The sequence below is a fragment of the Rhinoraja longicauda genome, chromosome 2 (assembly GCF_053455715.1).
Source record: "Rhinoraja longicauda isolate Sanriku21f chromosome 2, sRhiLon1.1, whole genome shotgun sequence".
Classification (NCBI taxonomy): Eukaryota; Metazoa; Chordata; class Chondrichthyes; order Rajiformes; family Arhynchobatidae; genus Rhinoraja; species Rhinoraja longicauda.
The window spans coordinates 111,446,849-111,464,444 of NC_135954.1; the positions used below are offsets into that span (position 1 = coordinate 111,446,849).

The following is a 17,596-nucleotide window of genomic DNA, read 5'->3' on the forward strand; positions in this document are numbered from 1 at the left end:
CACTGGAATTTAGAAGGATGAGGGGGGATCTTATTGAAACATATAAGATAATTAGGGGATTGGACACATTAGAGGCAGATAACATGTTCCCAATGTTGGGGGAGTCCAGAACAAGGGGCCACAGTTTAAGAATAAGGGGCAGGCCATTTAGAACGGAGATGAGGAAGAACTTTTTCAGTCAGAGGGTGGTGAAGGTGTGGAATTCTCTGCTTCAGAAGGCAGTGGAGGCCAGTTCGTTGGATGCTTTCAAGAGAGAGCTGGATAGAGCTCTTAAGGATAGCGGAGTGAGGGGGTAATGGGAGAAGGCAGGAACGGGGTACTGATTGAGAGTGATCAGCCATGATCGCATTGAATGGCGGTGCTGGCTCGAAGGGCTGAATGGCCTACTCCTGCACCTATTGTCTATTATCTATTGAGATGAGAACGTTTTTGTTCACACAGAGAGTGGTGAATCTGTGGAATTCTCTGCCACAGAAGGTAGTTGAGGCCAGTTCATTGGCTATATTTAAGAGGGAGTTAGATGTGGCCCTTGTGGCTAAAGGGGTCAGGGGGTATGGAGAGAAGGCAGGTACGGGATACTGAGTTGGATGATCAGCCATGATCATATTGAATGGCGGTGCAGGCTCGAAGGGCCGAATGGCCTACTGCACCTATTTTCTATGTTTCTGTCCATTGTCCGCGCTGTATCTCTAAATCTAAAAATAAATCTAAATCTAAAGTTTAGTGTAAAGATGCAGCACGAAAACAGGCCCTTTGGCCCACCGAGTCCGCACATAAACACTATCCTACGCACACTAGGGACAATTGAAACACACCAACCCCATTAGCCTACAAACCTGCACGTCTTTGGAGTGTGGGAGGAAACTGAAGATCTCGGAGAAAACCCACGCAGGTTACGGGGAGAATGTACAAACTCCGTACAGACGGCACCCGTAGTCGGGATGGAACCCGGGTGTCTGGCGCTGCAAGCGCTGTAAGGTGTTCAGTCCTTCCTCCATTGACGGCACGCCATCAATGTCCTCTCCCCAGCGGCCCTTGAGTTATTGCGGAGACACCTGCCCCAGTTGCTGCATTTGGCAAAGATACCAGATTCAGGAACGGCTTCCCTTGGAGATTCTTCTTCTGAAGAAGAGTCTCGACCTGTAACGTCACCGATCCACGTTCATCCTAGTTGCTGCCTGACCTGCTGAGTTACTTTTTGTGTATTAACCAGCATCTTCAGTTCTTTGCTTCTACAGCTTCTTCCCACTGTTATCAGACTACAGAACTGTCCCTCCGCAAGCTAGGGTGTAGTTCCAATCTTCCAACCTACCCCATTGCAGACTTTGCACTTTTTAAAATATGCACTTTCTCTGTAACTATAATGCTACAACAGTCTGAAGAAGGGTCTCGACCCGAAACGTCACCAATTCCTTCTCTCCAGAGATGCTGCCTGACCTGCTGAGTTACTGCAGCATTTTGTGATACCTTTGATAATGCTATAACGATCTATTCTGCACAATGGTATTTTTCTCTTTACATTATCTGATACACTTGCGTTTGGCTTGATTGTACTCATGTACAGAATGATTATTTTCACTGTACGTGCAATAATAATGAACCAAAACTTAAAAAAGAGTGGCAGAGCACCATAGATTGCACTGTGCAGGTCTTGTCTCCCTACCTAGGGAAAAGTAGTCTTTTAGTTTAGTTTAGTTTAGAGATACAGCGCAAAAACAGGCCCTTTGGCCCGCCAAGTCCGTGTTATACCGACAATCACCCCACACACTAGCACTATCCTACACACGAGGGACAATTTTTCAATCTTTACCAAAGGCAATTAACCAACAAACCTGTACGACTTTGGAGTGCAGGAGGAAACTGGAGCACCCAGAGAAAACCCCCCGTCACAGGGAGGATGTACAAACTCCGTATGGAGAGCACCCATAGTCAGGGTCAAACACGGGTCTCAGGCGCTGTGAGGCAGCAGCCTCATGTAGTGTTGGGTGCTGGAGGGAGTGCAGAGATGGCCCTGGGACATGGATTAGTCCATATCTCAGGGACAGATTGCACCTTAACAGCAGGGGGACCCAAGTTCTGGCAGGCAGGTTTGCTAGTGCTACACGTGTGGCTTTAAACTAAGTAGTTGGGGGGAGGGGTTGACAAATTGGGAGCATAAAAATGGAGGTAAAGTGGAGCGAATACAGGAAAAATTACAAAAGATTCTCGAATAAATGGGAAGGGAAGTTCTAGAAGGGATAAGAGAGTAAGGTCAGGGCCAATTGTGACCGGTGTGAGAGGGGAGGTGAATACCGAGGTTAAAGTGTTGTATTTGAATGCACGAAGTATAAAAAATAAAGTGGATGAGCTTGAGGCTCAGTTAGACATTGGTAAGTATGATGTTGTGGGAATTACAGAGATATGGCTACAAGAGGACCAGGGCTAGGAACTGAATATTCAGGGGTACACGACCTATCGAAAAGACAGACAGGTGGGCAGAGGGGGTGGGGTTGCTCTGTTGGTAAGGAATGATATTCACTCCCTTGCAAGGGGTGACATAGAATCAGGAGATGTAGAATCAGTATGGATAGAACTGATGAATTGTAAGGGTAAAAAGACCCTAATAGGAGTTATCTAAAGGCCCCCAAACAGCAGCCTCGACATAGGGTGCAAGTTGAATCAAGAGTTAAAATTGGCATGTTGCAAATGTAATGCTACAGTGGTTATGGGAGATTTCAACATGCAGGTAGACTGGGAAAATCAGGTTGGTAATGGACCCCAGGAAAGGGAGTTTGTGGAGTAACTCTGAGGTGAATTCTTAGAGCAGCTTATACTGGAGCCTACCAGGGAGAAGGCAATTCTGGATTTACTGTTGTGTAATGAACCTGATTTGATAAGGGAACTCAAGGTAAAAGAGCCATTAGGAGGCAGTGATCATAATATGATAAGTTTTAATCTACAAATTGAGGGGGAGAAGGGAGAATCGGAAGTATCAGTATTACAGTATAGCAAAGGGGATTATAGAGGCATGAGAGAGGAGCTGGCCAGATTTGACTGGAAGGAGGCCCTAGCAGGGAAGACGGTGGAACAGCAATGGCAGGTATTCCTGGGAATAATGCCGAAGGTGCAGGATCAATTCATCCCAAAGAGGAGGAAAGATTCTAAGGGGAGTAAGAGGCATCCGTGGCTGACAAGGGAAGTCAAGGACAGTATAAAAATAAAAGAGAAGACGTTTAACATAGCAAAGAAGAGTGGGAAACCAGAGGATTGGGACTCTTTTAAAGAGCAACAGAAGATAACTAAAAAGGCAATACGGGGAGAAAAGATGAGGTACGAAGGTAAGCTAGCCAATAATATAAAGGAGGATAGTAAAAGCTTTAGGTACGTGAAGAGGAAAAAAATAGTTAAGGCAAATGTGGGTCCCTTGAAGACAGAAGCAGGTGAATTTATTATGGGGAACAAGGAAATGGCAGACGAGTTGAACCAGTACTTTGGATCTGTCTTCACTAAGGAAGACACAATCTCCCAGATGTTCTAGTAGCCAGAGATCCTAGTGTGGCTTTAGAAATCGAGGACGCATTGGTGATCATTTTCCAATGTTCTATAGATTCAGGATCAGTTCCTGTGGATTGGAGGGTAGCTAATGTTATCCCACTTTTTAAGAGAGGAGGGAGAGAGAAAACAGGAAATTATAGACCAGTTAGGCTGACATCGGTAGTGGGGAAGATGCTGGAGTCAATTATAAAAGACGAAATTGAGGAGCATTTGGATCGCAGTAACAGGATCATTCCGAGTCAGCATGGATTTACGAAGGGGAAATCATGCTTGACCAATGTGGAATTTTTTGAGGATGCAATTAGGAAAATGGACAGGGGAGAGCAGGTGGATGTGGTGTACCTTGACTTTCAGAAAGCCTTCGACAAGATCCCACATAGGAGATTAGTGGGCAAAATTAGAGCACATGGTATTGGGGGTAGGGTACTGATATGGATAGAAAATTGGTTGGCAGACAGAAATCAAAGCGTGGGGATAAATGGGTCCCTTTCAGAATGGCAGGCAGTGACTAGTGGGGTACCGCAAGGGTCGGTGCTGGGACCGCAGCTATTTACAATAGACATTAATGACTTGGATGAAGGGATTAAAAGTAACATTAGCAAATTTGCAGATGACACAAAGCTGGGTGGCAGTTTGAACTGTGAGGAAGATGCTATGAGGTTGCAGGGTGAATTGGACGGGTTGTGTGAGTGGGCGGATGCATGGTAGATGCACTTTAATGTGGATAAATGTGAGGTTATCCACTTTAGTGGTAAGAATAGGAAGGCAGATTATTATCTGAATGGTGTCAAGTTAGGAAAAGGGGACGTACAACTAGATCTGGGTGTCCTAGTGAAAGGAGGCATGCAGGTACAGCAGGCAGTGAAGAAAGCCAATGGAATGTTGGCCTTCATAACAAGAGGAGTTGAGTATAGAAGCAAAGAGGTCCTTCTGCAGTTGTACAGGGTCCTAGTGAGACCGCACCTGAAGTACAGTGTGCAGTTTTGGTCTCCAAATTTGAGGAAGGATATTCTTGCTATTGAGGGCGTGCAGCGTAGGTTTACTAGGTTAATTCCCGGAATGGCGGGACTGTCATATGTTGAAAGACTGGAGTGACTAGGCTTGTATACACTGGAATTTAGAAGGATGAGAGGGGATCTTATTGAAACATATAAGATTATTAAGGGATTGGACACGTTAGAGGCAGGAAACATGTTCCCAATGTTGGGGGAGTCCAGAACCAGGGGCCACAGTTTAAGAATAAGGGGTAGGCCATTTAGAATGGAGATGAGGAAAAAAAATTTCAGTCAGAGTTGTAAATCTGTGGAATTCTCTGCCTCAGAAGGCAGTGGAGGCCAATTCTCTGGATGCTTTCAAGAGAGCTAGATAGAGCTTTTAAAGATAGAAGAGTCAAGGGGTATGGGGAGAAGGCAGGAACGGGGTACTGATTGTGAATGATCAGCCATGATCACATTGAATGGTGGCGCTGGCTCGAAGGGCCGAATGGCCTCCTCCTGCACCTATTGTCTATTGAGAGCACCCACAGTCAGGGTCAAACCCGGGTCTCAGGCGCTGTGAGGCAGCAGCTCTACCGCTGTGCCCCATGTAGTGTTGTGCACTAGAGGGAGCGCAGAGATGGCCCTGAGATATGGATTAGTTCGATGACAAAAGAATAAGCTGTCTGTACCCATAATCTGGAATTTAGAGGAATGAATTGTGAGGCAACGACACTTAGGTGTTCCTCAGGGCTATCTACTGGGCCTAACCATCTTCAGCTGCTTCATCAGTGATCTCTCTTCCATCATCAGTGATGATTTTTCACCCTTGAACATCAATGTGTTTTTGGGCATTACAAGAAGTATCCTGGCGTTGGGCACGAATGTAACACATTCAAACAGGTCAAATGGATGTCAATACTGAATGACTGCAGGCCAGAAGGCCTCCCTCCCTGCTGTGTTGTAATGCACTTGCCAGACCAAAGGTGTACGAGTACTTTAAATGTTTTGGAATTGCTCTGACCAATTGTCCACCACAGCCAGATGCGTTAAATACGCACACGGCTCAGTGTAATGGCTGCAGGGACTAGACAGTCAAGAAGCCAGAGATGGAGAGCTTGGCAACATGGTGCCAAGGCTGTTGGTACAGTTTGTACGTTCTCCCTGTGACCACATGGGTTTCCTCCGGGTGTTCCGGTTTACACCACACTCCAAAGACGTGCAGGAGTGTAGTTTAATTGGTTTCGGTAAAATTATCCCTGGCGTGCAGGGTAGTGTTAGTGTGCGGGGATCACTGGTCGGAGCTGACTCAGTGGGCCCAAGGGCCCGTTTCCGCGCTGCATCTCTAAAGTAAAGTATGTTTAAAGTAAAGCAACAACCTCTCCCTCGATGCCAGCAAATCAATGGAGCTGGTCATTGACTTTAGGAAGCGGGGTGGTGTACACACCCCAGTCTCCATCAGTGGTGCTGAACTGGTGCTAAGCATCAGGTACTAATGTACAGGTACAAATCACCAACAATTTGTCCTGGAACCACGCTGACACCATGGCCAAAATGGCACACCAACGCTGCTATATCGTCAAAAGACAAAGGAAACTCAGCATGCCTTCAATGACTCTTACCAATTTCTAAAGATGCACCATAAAAAAAAGTATCATCATCATCATCATCATATATATACAGCCGGAAACAGGCCTTTTCGGCCCTCCAAGTCCGTGCCGCCCAGTGATCCCCGCACATTAACACTATCCTACACCCACTAGGGACAATTTTTACATTTACCCAGCCAATTAACCTACATACCTATTGGGGTACATATCCTATTGGGGTACAAAACAGGTTGGTTTGACAACAGCTCTGCCCAAGATCAAGTGAAATTTCAGAGAGTAGTGGACGTAGCCCAATCTATCACGATGACCAGCCTCCCCACCATCGTCTCCATCCATACTTCATATGGCCTCATGAAAGCAGCCAACACAATGAAGAACCATCACTCCTCGGTCATTTCTCTCTCCTCTCCTCTGGGAAGATGCAAAGCTTTGAAAGCATTTTACCACCACATTCAAAAACACCTTCCAAGCTAGGGATGAATTCCTGATCTTCCCATCTACCACGTTGTGGCCCTTGCACCTTTTTTAAAAAATCTGCACTTTCTCTGCAGTTGTAACACTATATATTCTACACTGTTTCCTTCCTCATTTTGCACTACCAAACGTACTTATATGTGACCTGATTAGACCCACCTGTATTCTGATAGGACTGGATAGCACATGAAACAAAGTTTTTCCACGATATCTCGGTACACCGGTCAATAATAAACCAATAGCAATAGTAAGCTTTAAACAAAATTCAAACATGTATCTGTACACGGTGAATGGCTCGATTGTAATCACGTATTATCTTTCCACTGACTGGTGAGCACGCAACAAAAGATTTCCACTGTATCGCGGTGCGCGTGACAGTAAACTCAAAATATATAACCTTGCAGGATCACAACCCACACTCACCTGGCAAACGCCCTCAGAATGGGAATTGTCACCCTCCCCTCCCTTACACCCACCTTCTAACGCCCTGCCTGGGGTCAGGCGCAGAGGTGACTGATACCCGAGACTGTCGCCAGAGGGATGGGAATGAAACTGCCCGCATGGCACCGTGTCTGCACTTACGTCTTTGACCGTCAGGCCCTGCTGCTTAATCTCCTCGATGTCGGTCACCTTGCAGCCCTCACAGTAATCGGCGGTCAGGATCCGCTGAAAGGGAACGTGCGCACACATCAGGCAAGGGGAAACCTAATGCTCCCCGCACATCCCGAGGGCCGTAACTGTGCCCAGACGCTGCAGGCACCTCGTGTAAGAGCAACATTAAACAGGCATTTGGACAGGTACACGGATGGGGAAGGTTTCGGGCGATATGGGCCTAAAATGGCTACTCAGGGATGGGGCATCTTGGTCGGCATGGGTAAGTTGGACCGAAGACCCTGTTTCAGTGTTGCATGCTGATGATTCACAGACAATAGACAATAGGTGCAGGAGGAGGCCATTCAGCCCTTCGAGCCAGCACCGCCATTCAATGTGATCATGGCTGATCATTCTCAATCAGTACCCCGTTCCTGCCTTCTCCCCATACCCCCTGACTCCGCTATCCTTAAGAGCTCTATCCAGCTCTCTCTTGAATGCATTCAGAGAATTGGCCTCCACTGCCTTCTGAGGCAGAGAATTCCACAGATTCACAAGTCTCTGACTGAAAAAGTTTTTCCTCATCTCCGTTCTAAATGGCCTACCCCTTATTCTTAAACTGTGGCCCCTGGTTCTGGACTCCCCCAACATTGGGAACATGTTTCCTGCCTCTAACGTGTCCAACCCCTTAATAATCTTATACGTTTCCATAAGATCTCCTTTCATCCTTTTAAATTCCAGTGTCTTCCAGTCCCATCCCAGACCGGGAACTCTCAGAGTGTAAGGGGTGAAGGCAGATAACATCTCCAGCACTGGGAGATCCCAATCATCGCTAATCTCCCCTCCTCTTCTCCCTTTCTCACTACCTTAAAACCAGTTTAGTTCTACATTATCCCAGTCCCGATGACGAACAAGCAAGAACGTAGAACAGTTCAGCACAGGAACGGCCCACAATGTCTGTGCCGAACATGATGCCAAGTTAAATTATTCTCCTCTGCCTGCACCTGATCCATACCCCTCCATATCCCTGCATATCCATGTGCTTCACTTGTAGCCTCTTTAGCACCACCATCGTATCTGCCTCCACTACCAGCCCTGGCAGCATGTACAAGGCATTCACCACGCTCTCTGTAAAAAACAAACTTGCCCCTCACATTCTCTTTAAACTCCCCCACCCCCCACACTTTAAACTCCTCCACCCCCCACACTTTAAACTCCCCCACCCCCCACACTTTAAACTCCCCCACCCCCCACACTTTAAAGCTTTGGGTGGCACAGCGGTAGAGTCGCTGCCTCAGCGCCAGAGACCCGAATTCAAACCTGACTACCGGCGCTGTCTGTACGGAGTTGGCACGTTCTCCCCGTGACCGCGTGGGTTTTCCCCAGGTGCTCCTGTCTCCTCCCACATTCCAAAGGGGATACAGATTTGTAGGTTAATTTGGCTTTGATGAAAGAAATGTCAATTGTCCCTATGTGTGTAGGTAATGGTGCTAGTGTACGGCGGAGATCGAAAGGCCTGTTTCCGCACTGCGTCACCAAACTTAACTATGCCCTCTGGTCTTTGACATTTCTTAGTTCATTTTGCAGAAAAGCCATTCAGGATCTTGGTTGTCTCAGGAAACCCTGAAGTGATATCTGGTGCTGCAATGCAGCCAACACGCCTTCCAATATTGGCAGAGGAGACAGCGCAGTGCCAGTGATGACGACTTATTATTAATGAGATTAGAGACATTTGTTGCTCAAGCATGCAACACCTGTCCCTTTACCTCCCCCCTCAACTCCATCCAAGGACCCAAACAGTCTTTCCAGGTGAGACAGAGGTTCACCTGCACCTCCTCCAACCTCATCTATTGCATCCGCTGCTCCAGATGTCAACTTATTTACATCGGCGAAACCAAACGCAGGCTCGGCGATCATTTCGCCCAACACCTGCGCTCGGTCCACGTTAACCAATCTGATCTCCCGGTGGCCGAGCACCAACTCCCCTTCCCATTCCTAGTCTGACCTTTCTGTCATGGGCCTCCTCCAGTGCCATAGTGAGGCCCACCGGAAATTGGAGGAACAGCACCTCATATTTCGCCTGGGCAGCTTGCAGCCCAGTGGTATGAACATCGACTTCTCCAACTTTAGACAGTTCCTCTGTCCCTCTCTTCCCCTCCCCCTTCCCAGATCTCCCTCTATCTTCCTGTCTCCACCTATATCCTTCCTTTGTCCCGCCCCCCTGACATCAGTCTGAAGAAGGGTCTCGACCCGAAACGTCACCCATTCCTTCTCTCCTGAGATGCTGCCTGACCTGCTGAGTTACTCCAGCATTTTGTGAATTAATACCTTCGATTTGTACCAGCATCTGCAGTTATTGTCTTATACTATTTGTAGAACAGAAAACACCACAGCAACAGGCCCTTCGGCCCACGACGTCTGTGCCAACCACGACGCCGAGTTAAACTTACCTCACAGGTACGAGAAGACAGCGAGTGTGTTGATGGAAAAATAAAAGAATGCAGTGTCAGGATAATCGTGGAACATGAACATTCATTCACAGCCCTTATTTAATTTTATTTAGTTCGGAAATACAGCATGGAAATAGACCCTTCAGTGCACGGAGACCATTGATCACCATTTACACTAGTTCCATGTTATCCCACTTTCTCATCCACTCCCGACACACTAGGGACAATTTACAGAGGTCAATTAACCTACAAACCCGTTTGCCTGTGGGATATGGGAGGAACCGGGAGGAAACCCACACGGTCATCGAGAGAAGCTGCAAACTTGAATAGTGAAAGGCCTGAGATAGAGTGGATGTAGAGAGGATGTTTCCACTAGCGGGAAATTCTAGGACCAGACCCATAGCCTCAGATTAAAAGAATGGAACTTTAGAAAGGAGAAGATGAGGATTTTTTTTCGTCAGTGGGCGGTGAATCTGTGGAATTCATTGCCACTGAAGGCTGTGGAGGCCAAGTTGATGGATATTTTTAAGGTGGAGATCGATAGGTTCTTGATTAGTGTGGATGTCAGGGAGAAGGCAGGAGAATGGGGTTGAGAGGGACCAATAGATCAGCCAGGAATGAAAGGCGGAGTGGACTAGACGGGCCGAGCGGACCAATTCTGAACTTATGAAATCCACACAGACAGCAACTGAGGTCAGGATGGAATCCAGGTCTCTGGTGCTGTGCAGCAGCGGCCCTACCAGCTGCCCCACTCGACTGAGCCGGCCTGATGAAGGGGCATCAGGGTACATCTCCTGCAGCCTCACCTTGCTGGTATGCTTCCAGTACACCTTGGGAATGACGAGAAATTTGAAGTGACTCAGATCTTGCGCACAGCGCTCGGCATTGCGGCCTTCATTCTCAAAGTCCAGTTCCTGGGCCAGAGTTCCCTTCAGGTCCTGTGGGCACAGAATATGAAACACAGCTGTAACACTCTATTAGTTTCAAGATACAGCACGGTACAGGCCCTTCGGCCCGCCGAGTCCGTGCCGACCAGCGATCCCCACTATCCCACACACTAGGGACAATTTACTATTTTTTACCAAAGCCAATTAACCTACAAACCTGTACGTCTTTGGAGTGTGTGAGGAAACCAGAGCACCCGGGGAAAACCCACGCGATCAACGTACAAGCTCCGTACAGGCAGCACCCGTGGTCAGGATCGAACCTTGATTCTATACTTGGTATTATGCTTGTGTATACTTATGTATAGTATGATTTGATCTGACTAAATAGCAGACAAACAAAAGATTTTCACGGTATCTTGGTATATGTGACAATAATAAACCAATATGGATACCACTACAAACTGCTGGAGGGTTTCTGCAGGACTGATGCCTACTGTCAACTTGTAACATCAACCATCCCGCCCCCGAGATCGATGGTCAACCCACCTCTTATAACTCTAAACTATGGTAAAATAACATCCACAAGTCTTTCTTGTCAAAATCTTTTACAGCTTAACAACATCTTTCCTATCGCACGTGCCTCCGGGGGATAGTGCAATACAAATGCAAAACATATAAACAGAGGATGACAGTGCAGTACAATACGATACAGTACAATACAATTAGACAGTGCAACACAATACAATACATATAGACAGGGGATTAAAGCATGTGAACAGTGAAAGGTAAAGTCATTAGGTAAAGCATTGTGTCGTTTAAAAAAAACTTTACAAGATAGACCGTGGACGTGCTGTAGTCAGTGACGTGTGATCAGACTACAACTGCACCCGTGTCATAGAAACATAGAAAATAGGTGCAGGAGTAGGCCATTCGGCCCTTCGAGCCAGCACCGCCATTCAATATGATCATGGCTGATCATCCAAAATCGTATCCCGTTCCTGCTTTTTCGCCATATCCCTTGATTCCTTTAGCCCGATGAGCTAAATCTAACTCTCCCTTGAAAACATTAAACAAACCTGACAATCTGTTCCAGGACCAGTTACTCCAGCATTTTGTGTCTATGCTCGGTGTAAACCAGCATCTGCAGTTCCTTCCAACACATTTCGTCTGTTCCAGAACCTATCAGCATCAACTCAACATTCTGTAACAAAGGCGGCTCTCACCTGCAAAACCCAGCTGAATGCAAACTTCGGGTGCATGAACTGAACTATGGTCAAGAGGAACTCAAGGGTCAGGATATCTCCATCAAACCGGTCCCGTAGATCAATAAACTGAACCTGAAAGCAGGTGGAGAAAGAAGGTTATTGTTCTGTACAGTGGGGCGGCACGGTGGCGCAGCGGTAGACTTGCTGCCTTACAGCACCAGACTCGGGTTCGATCCTGCCCATGGGTGCTTGAAACTTGAGACACAGTGTGGAAACAGGCCCTTTGGCCCATCGAGTCTGCAAATCATCGCTCCACTAGCACTATCCTACACACTAAGGACAACTTACAATTTTTACAGAAGCTAATTAACCTACAAACCTGTACGTATTCGGAGTGTGAGAGGAATCCAGATCACGCGGAGAAACAACCACAGGGAGAACGTACAAACTCCATACACACAGCACCCGTAGTCAGGATCCAACCCGGGTCTCCGGGGTTTTAAGGTAGCAACTCTGCCGCTGCGCCACCCTTATTGTACCTGCCTCAACCACCTCCTCTGGCAGCTTGTTCCACATACCCACCACCCTCTGTGTGAAAAGGTTGTCCCTCGGGATCCGATTAAATTTTTCCTCTCTCATCTTCAATCTATGTCCTCTGGTTCTGGACGTCTCTACCATGGGGTAAAAAGACTGAGCATTCACCCAATATTTTCCCCTCACAATTCTATATACCACTAAGACCAGCACTCTCTCTACATGTCACCACTATCTGCGTCAGAAAGTTGCCTCGCAAGTTCTTATTAAAACATTTCCCTCTCAAATTACGAAATCAGCATCAACTCTCCAGAGCGTTATGTAGGCTCCGAAAAGTTGGTTGTGAGAAGTAACTATGTTTGCTGGGAAGAGTGTTTCGAAAGGTATTTGGTGATGAGAGGGAATTTGATGTTCAGGAGATTGATGGGAGTAGATGGGTAGAAAGAAACCTACTGCTGGTGATGGATATATCAGAGCCAGGCTACTGAGGAAAGGTAGTGGCAAACGGCTCTTTTTGCAAAGCAAAGCAGAAGATTCAAAGTCTTTTAGAAGGTAGACATAAAATGCTAGAGTAACTCAGCGGGTCAGGCAGCATCTCAGGAGAGAAGGAATGGGTGACGTTTTGGGTCGACACCCTTCTTCAGACTGATGTCAGGGGAGGGGGCGGGACAAAGATAGGATGTAAACATAGAAACATGGAAAATAGGTGCAGGAGGAGGCCATTCGGCCCTTCGAGCCAGCACTGCCATTCATTGTGATCATGGCTGATCGTCCCCAATCAATACCCCGTGCCTGCCTTCTCCCCATATCCCTTGATTCCGCTAGCCCCTAGAACTCTAGTAGGAGAGAACGCTATGTAGTAGGAGAAAGGAAGACAGTGGGAGAACTGGAAAGGGGGAGGGGAAGGAGAGGGACAGAGGAACTATCTGAAGTTAGAGAAGTCAATATTCATACCACTGGGGTGTAAACTGCGCAAGCGAAATATGAGATGCTGTTCCTCCAATTTGCGCTGGGCCTCACTATGACAATGGAGGAGGCCCAGGACAGAAAGGTCAGTCTGGGAGTGGGAGGGGGAGTTGAAGTGCTGAGCGACCGGGAGATTAGGTTGGTTGAGTCGGAGGTGTTGAGCGAAACGATCACCGAGCCTGCGTTTGGTCTTGCCGATGTAGAGAAGTTGACATCTGGAACAACGGATGCAATAGATGAGGTTGGAGGAGGTGCAGGTGAACCTCTGCCTCACCTGGAAAGATTTTTTGGTTCCATGGATGGAGTCGAGGGGGGAGGTAAATGGACAGGTGGTGCATCTCCTGCGGTTGCAGGGGAAAGTACCTGGTGAGGGGGTGGTATGGGTGGGAAGGGACAAGTGGACCAGGGAGTTACGGAGGGAATGGTCTCTGCGGAAAGCAGAAAGGGGTGGGGATGGGAAGATGCGGCCAGTAGTGGGATCCCGTTGGAGGTGACGGAAATGTTGGAGGATAATTTGTTGTTCGAAGTCTTTTGACCTTCATCAGTCAGTGAATTGAGTATAGAATATTGGGATGTTATGTCACAGTTGTGAAGGCCACATTTGGAGTACAGATGCTCCCCGCCTTACGATGCTTCGACGTACGATATTTCGGCCACGTGATCTATAGTGTATTCAATGCATTTCGACTTACGATATGTTCGGTTTCCGATGGGTTTCTCGGAACGTAACCTCATCGTAAGTCGAGGAGCACCTGTATTGTGTTCAGTTTTGGTCACCCTGCCAAAGGAAGGATGTCGTCAAGCTGGAAAGAGTGCAGAGAAGATTTACGAGGATGTTGCTTGGACTCCAGGGCCTGAGCTGTAGGGAGAGGCTGGGAAGGCTGGGACTTTATTCCTTGGATTGCAGGGGACCGAAGGGTGATCTTAAACGGGTGCATAAGTTCATGTGGGGAATAGAAAGAGTGAATACACAGTCTTTTTCCCAGGGTAGGACAATCAAGAACTAGAGAGATTAGGTTTTAGGTGATGGGAAAGATTTTCACCCTGGGAGAAAAGTTCTGAATGTCTATCTCTGCCCACCTACTGACCCTCACGTCTTTGGAAGACGAGACGAAACTGGAGCATCTGAAAGAAGCCCATGCAGTCATAGAAACATAGAAAATAGGTGCAGGAGGAGGCCATTTGGCCCTTTGAGCCAGCACTGCAATTCATTGTGATCAAGGCTGATCATCCATAATCAGTAACGTGCCTGCCTTCTCCCCGTATCCCTTGATTCCGCTAGCCCCTAGAGCTCTAACTCCCTTTTAAATTCAGCCAGTGAATTGGCCTCCACTGCCTTCTGTGGCACAGAATTCCACAAATTCACAACTCTCTGGGTGAAAAAGTTTTTTCTCACCTCAGTTTTAAATGGCCTCCCTTTTATTCTGAGACGGTGGCCCCTGGTTCTGGATTCCCCCAACATTGGGAACATTTTTCCTGCATCTAGCTCGTCCAGTCCTTTTATAATTTTATACGTTTCTATAAGATCCCCTCTCATCCTTCTAAATTTCAGTGAATACAATCCGAGTCGCTCCATTCTTTCAATATATGACAGTCCCGCCAACCCGGGGATTAACCCCGTGAACCTACGCTGCACTGCCTCAATAGCAAGGATGTCCTCCCTCAAATTAGGAGACCAAAACTGCACGCAGTACTCCAGAGTCACAGGGAGAATGTGCAAACTCCACACACAGACACACTCAAGGTTGCGATTGCAGCTGGGTCTCTGAATCTGTGAGGCAGCATCCACCAGCTGTGCCAAGGTGCTGCAGTTTCCCTAGAGTTATACAGCACCTAAATGACCCCATCAACCATTATACCCATCCATGCCAGTCCTATTTGCCCCCATCTGGCCTACATCCCTCTGGTCCCTTCATATCTAAATGGCTTTTAAACATTGCAATTGCACCTACATCTACCACTTCCTCTGGCAGCTCGTTCCAAATACCCTGTGTGTGAAAACGTTACCCCTCAAAACCCCTTTACATTTTTCTCACCTCAAGCCTGTGCCCTCTAGTCCTAGATTTCCCCACCTTAGGGGAAAGACCTGATCATCTACCTTACCTATGCTCCGCAATATTACATCAACCACTATGAGACCACTCCACAGCCTCCTATATTTCAGTAAGAATAAATGACCAAACCAATCTCTCCTTAGAACTACTCCGGGCTGCACAGCGATAGTTGCTACCTCACAGCACCGGAGAACCAGGCTTGATCCTGACTACTGGTGCTGTCGGTACAGAGTTTGTGTGTTCTCCCCGTGACCTGCGTGGGTTTTCTCCGGGTGCTCCGGTTTCATCCCACACTCCAAAGACGTACAGGTTTTCAGGCTAATTGGCTTGAAATTGTAGATTGACCCCAGTGTGTGTAGGATGGTGCTAATGTGTGGGGATCGCTGGTCGGCACAGACTCGGTGGGCCGAAGGGCCTGTTTCCACACTGTATCTTTAAAACTAAAAAAACTTCTGCCTTTCATTCCAGGCAACATCCTGGTGTATTTCTTCTTCACTCACTGTTCCGGCCACATCCTTATTGTAGTGCGGTGACCAGAACTGCACATAATATTCTAAGATAGACACAAAATGCTGGAGTAACTCTGCAGGGCAGGCGGAATCTCTGGAGAGAAGGAATGGGTGACGTTTCGGGTCAGTACCCTTCTTCAGACTCTGAAGAAGTTTGTCGACCTGAAACGTCACAAACCCCTTCTCTCCAGAGCAGTCTGAAGAAAGGTCTCGAGCCGAAACGTCACCCATTCCTTCTCTCCAGAGATGCTGCCTGTCTCGCTGAGCCACTCAAGCATTTTGTGTCTATCTTCGGTTTAAATCAGCATCTGCAATTCCTTCCTGCACATAATATTCCAAGTGCAGCCTGGCCAATGTTTCGCTCAGCTGCAGCATAACACGCCAATTCTTATACTCAATGCCGTGACTTACAAAGGCAAGGATATCTCCATCACTACCCATCCACCCATGTCACCATTTTCAGGGAGCTATCAACGTGCCCCACGGTCCCTCTGTGTATCAACACGTTACGTCCTAAAATGCATGACTTCATTCTTGATTGATTGCTTGAAAGATACAGCATGGAAACATTCCCTTTGGCCCACCAAGTCTACGCTGACCAATGGTCACCCATGTGAATTTGCCCGGTGTGGGACGAATAAAGGAATATATTATTATTATTATTATTCACACTAGTTCCATGATAACCCACTTTCGCACCCACTCCCTCCACACCCACTCCCTCCACACCGAGGCACTGGCTGCAAGATCCACTGGTGGGAAACTTTTTGTTTAAAGATACAGCATGGGAAGAGGCCCTTCGGCCCACCGAGTCCACGCCGACCATCGATCGCCGGTTCACACTGGTTCTATGTTATCCCACTTTTTCATCCACTCCCCCACACACCAGGGGCCAATTTACAAAGGGCCAATTAGCCCACAAACCCGCACGTCTTTGGGATGTGGGAGGAAACCGGAGCACCCGGAGGAAACCCACGTGGTCACAGGGAGAACGTGCAAACTCCACACCGAGACAGCGCCCATAGTCAGGATTGAACCCGGGTCACTGGCGCTGCGAGGCAGCAGCTCTACCAGCTATGCCACCCTGCGCCTCAATGACCAAATTCGTAACATCGACTGGGAAACCGAGTAAACATTTCTCCGATAGATTCAGTCGGGGACAAGTCAAGGCGGTCATTTGAAGTCGGCAGTGTTTGCTTTTTGGCGTTCACATTGGGTGGTTGCGTGCGTGGGGTCAGAGCTGGGTTCTGGGCCTTAGGTGCAGTGGAGGGACTTACTTTAACGGCCACGGATGTCCCGTCCTGCAGCTCTGCCTTGTGGACTTGAGAGAGACTGGCCGCTGCGAATGGCTCTGGATCAAAGCGCTTGAACATTATTTCTGGGGTGCTCTTAAAATCTTCAAAGAACAATAGATCAAGCTGCCAATATCAAAAAGAGAAGGATGAAGAATATTTTGTACATACATCTACAAATACTCCCCGACTAACGATGCTTCGACTTGCGATATTTCAACGTTGCGATGGTGCAAACGGCAGCGACCGTGGCGAGCCGCCGCTGGCTTCCGGCCACGTGATCGCGTGTATTAAATGCATTTCAACGTACCAGATTTTCGGTTGGCGATGGGTTTCTCGGAACGTAACCCCACCATAAGTTGAGGAGCACCTGCACTTCAGGAGAATGATATGGAGGGAGAGCTCGTCACGATAGGGTCGGACCTTGACCTGGTTCAGGCCCAGGTGGCCAGTGCTCAGGGTCAGACACAGGGACGAGTCTCACCCCGGTCACTCCATCCCCCCTCTCCCACCAGA

At 47.8% G+C, this 17,596-nt stretch overlaps 1 protein-coding gene across 2 annotated transcripts in view; it reads right to left on the minus strand.

Annotated features, from left to right (window-relative positions):
• adck5 (aarF domain containing kinase 5) overlaps positions 1 to 17,596 on the minus strand; it is a 59,263-nt gene that overhangs the window by 16,987 nt on the left and 24,680 nt on the right. For both annotated transcript variants that reach the window (XR_013549186.1, XM_078425894.1), the window contains exons 6-9: positions 17,066 to 17,206; positions 11,744 to 11,857; positions 10,440 to 10,571; positions 7,175 to 7,258 (exon numbers count right to left, since the gene is read on the minus strand). Coding sequence is in view for 1 of the 2 variants with exons in the window: in XM_078425894.1 (XP_078282020.1) it covers positions 7,175 to 7,258; positions 10,440 to 10,571; positions 11,744 to 11,857; positions 17,066 to 17,206 (471 nt within the window). In the remaining variant the exon portion in view is untranslated. The remainder of the gene's footprint in view (positions 1 to 7,174; positions 7,259 to 10,439; positions 10,572 to 11,743; positions 11,858 to 17,065; positions 17,207 to 17,596) is intronic.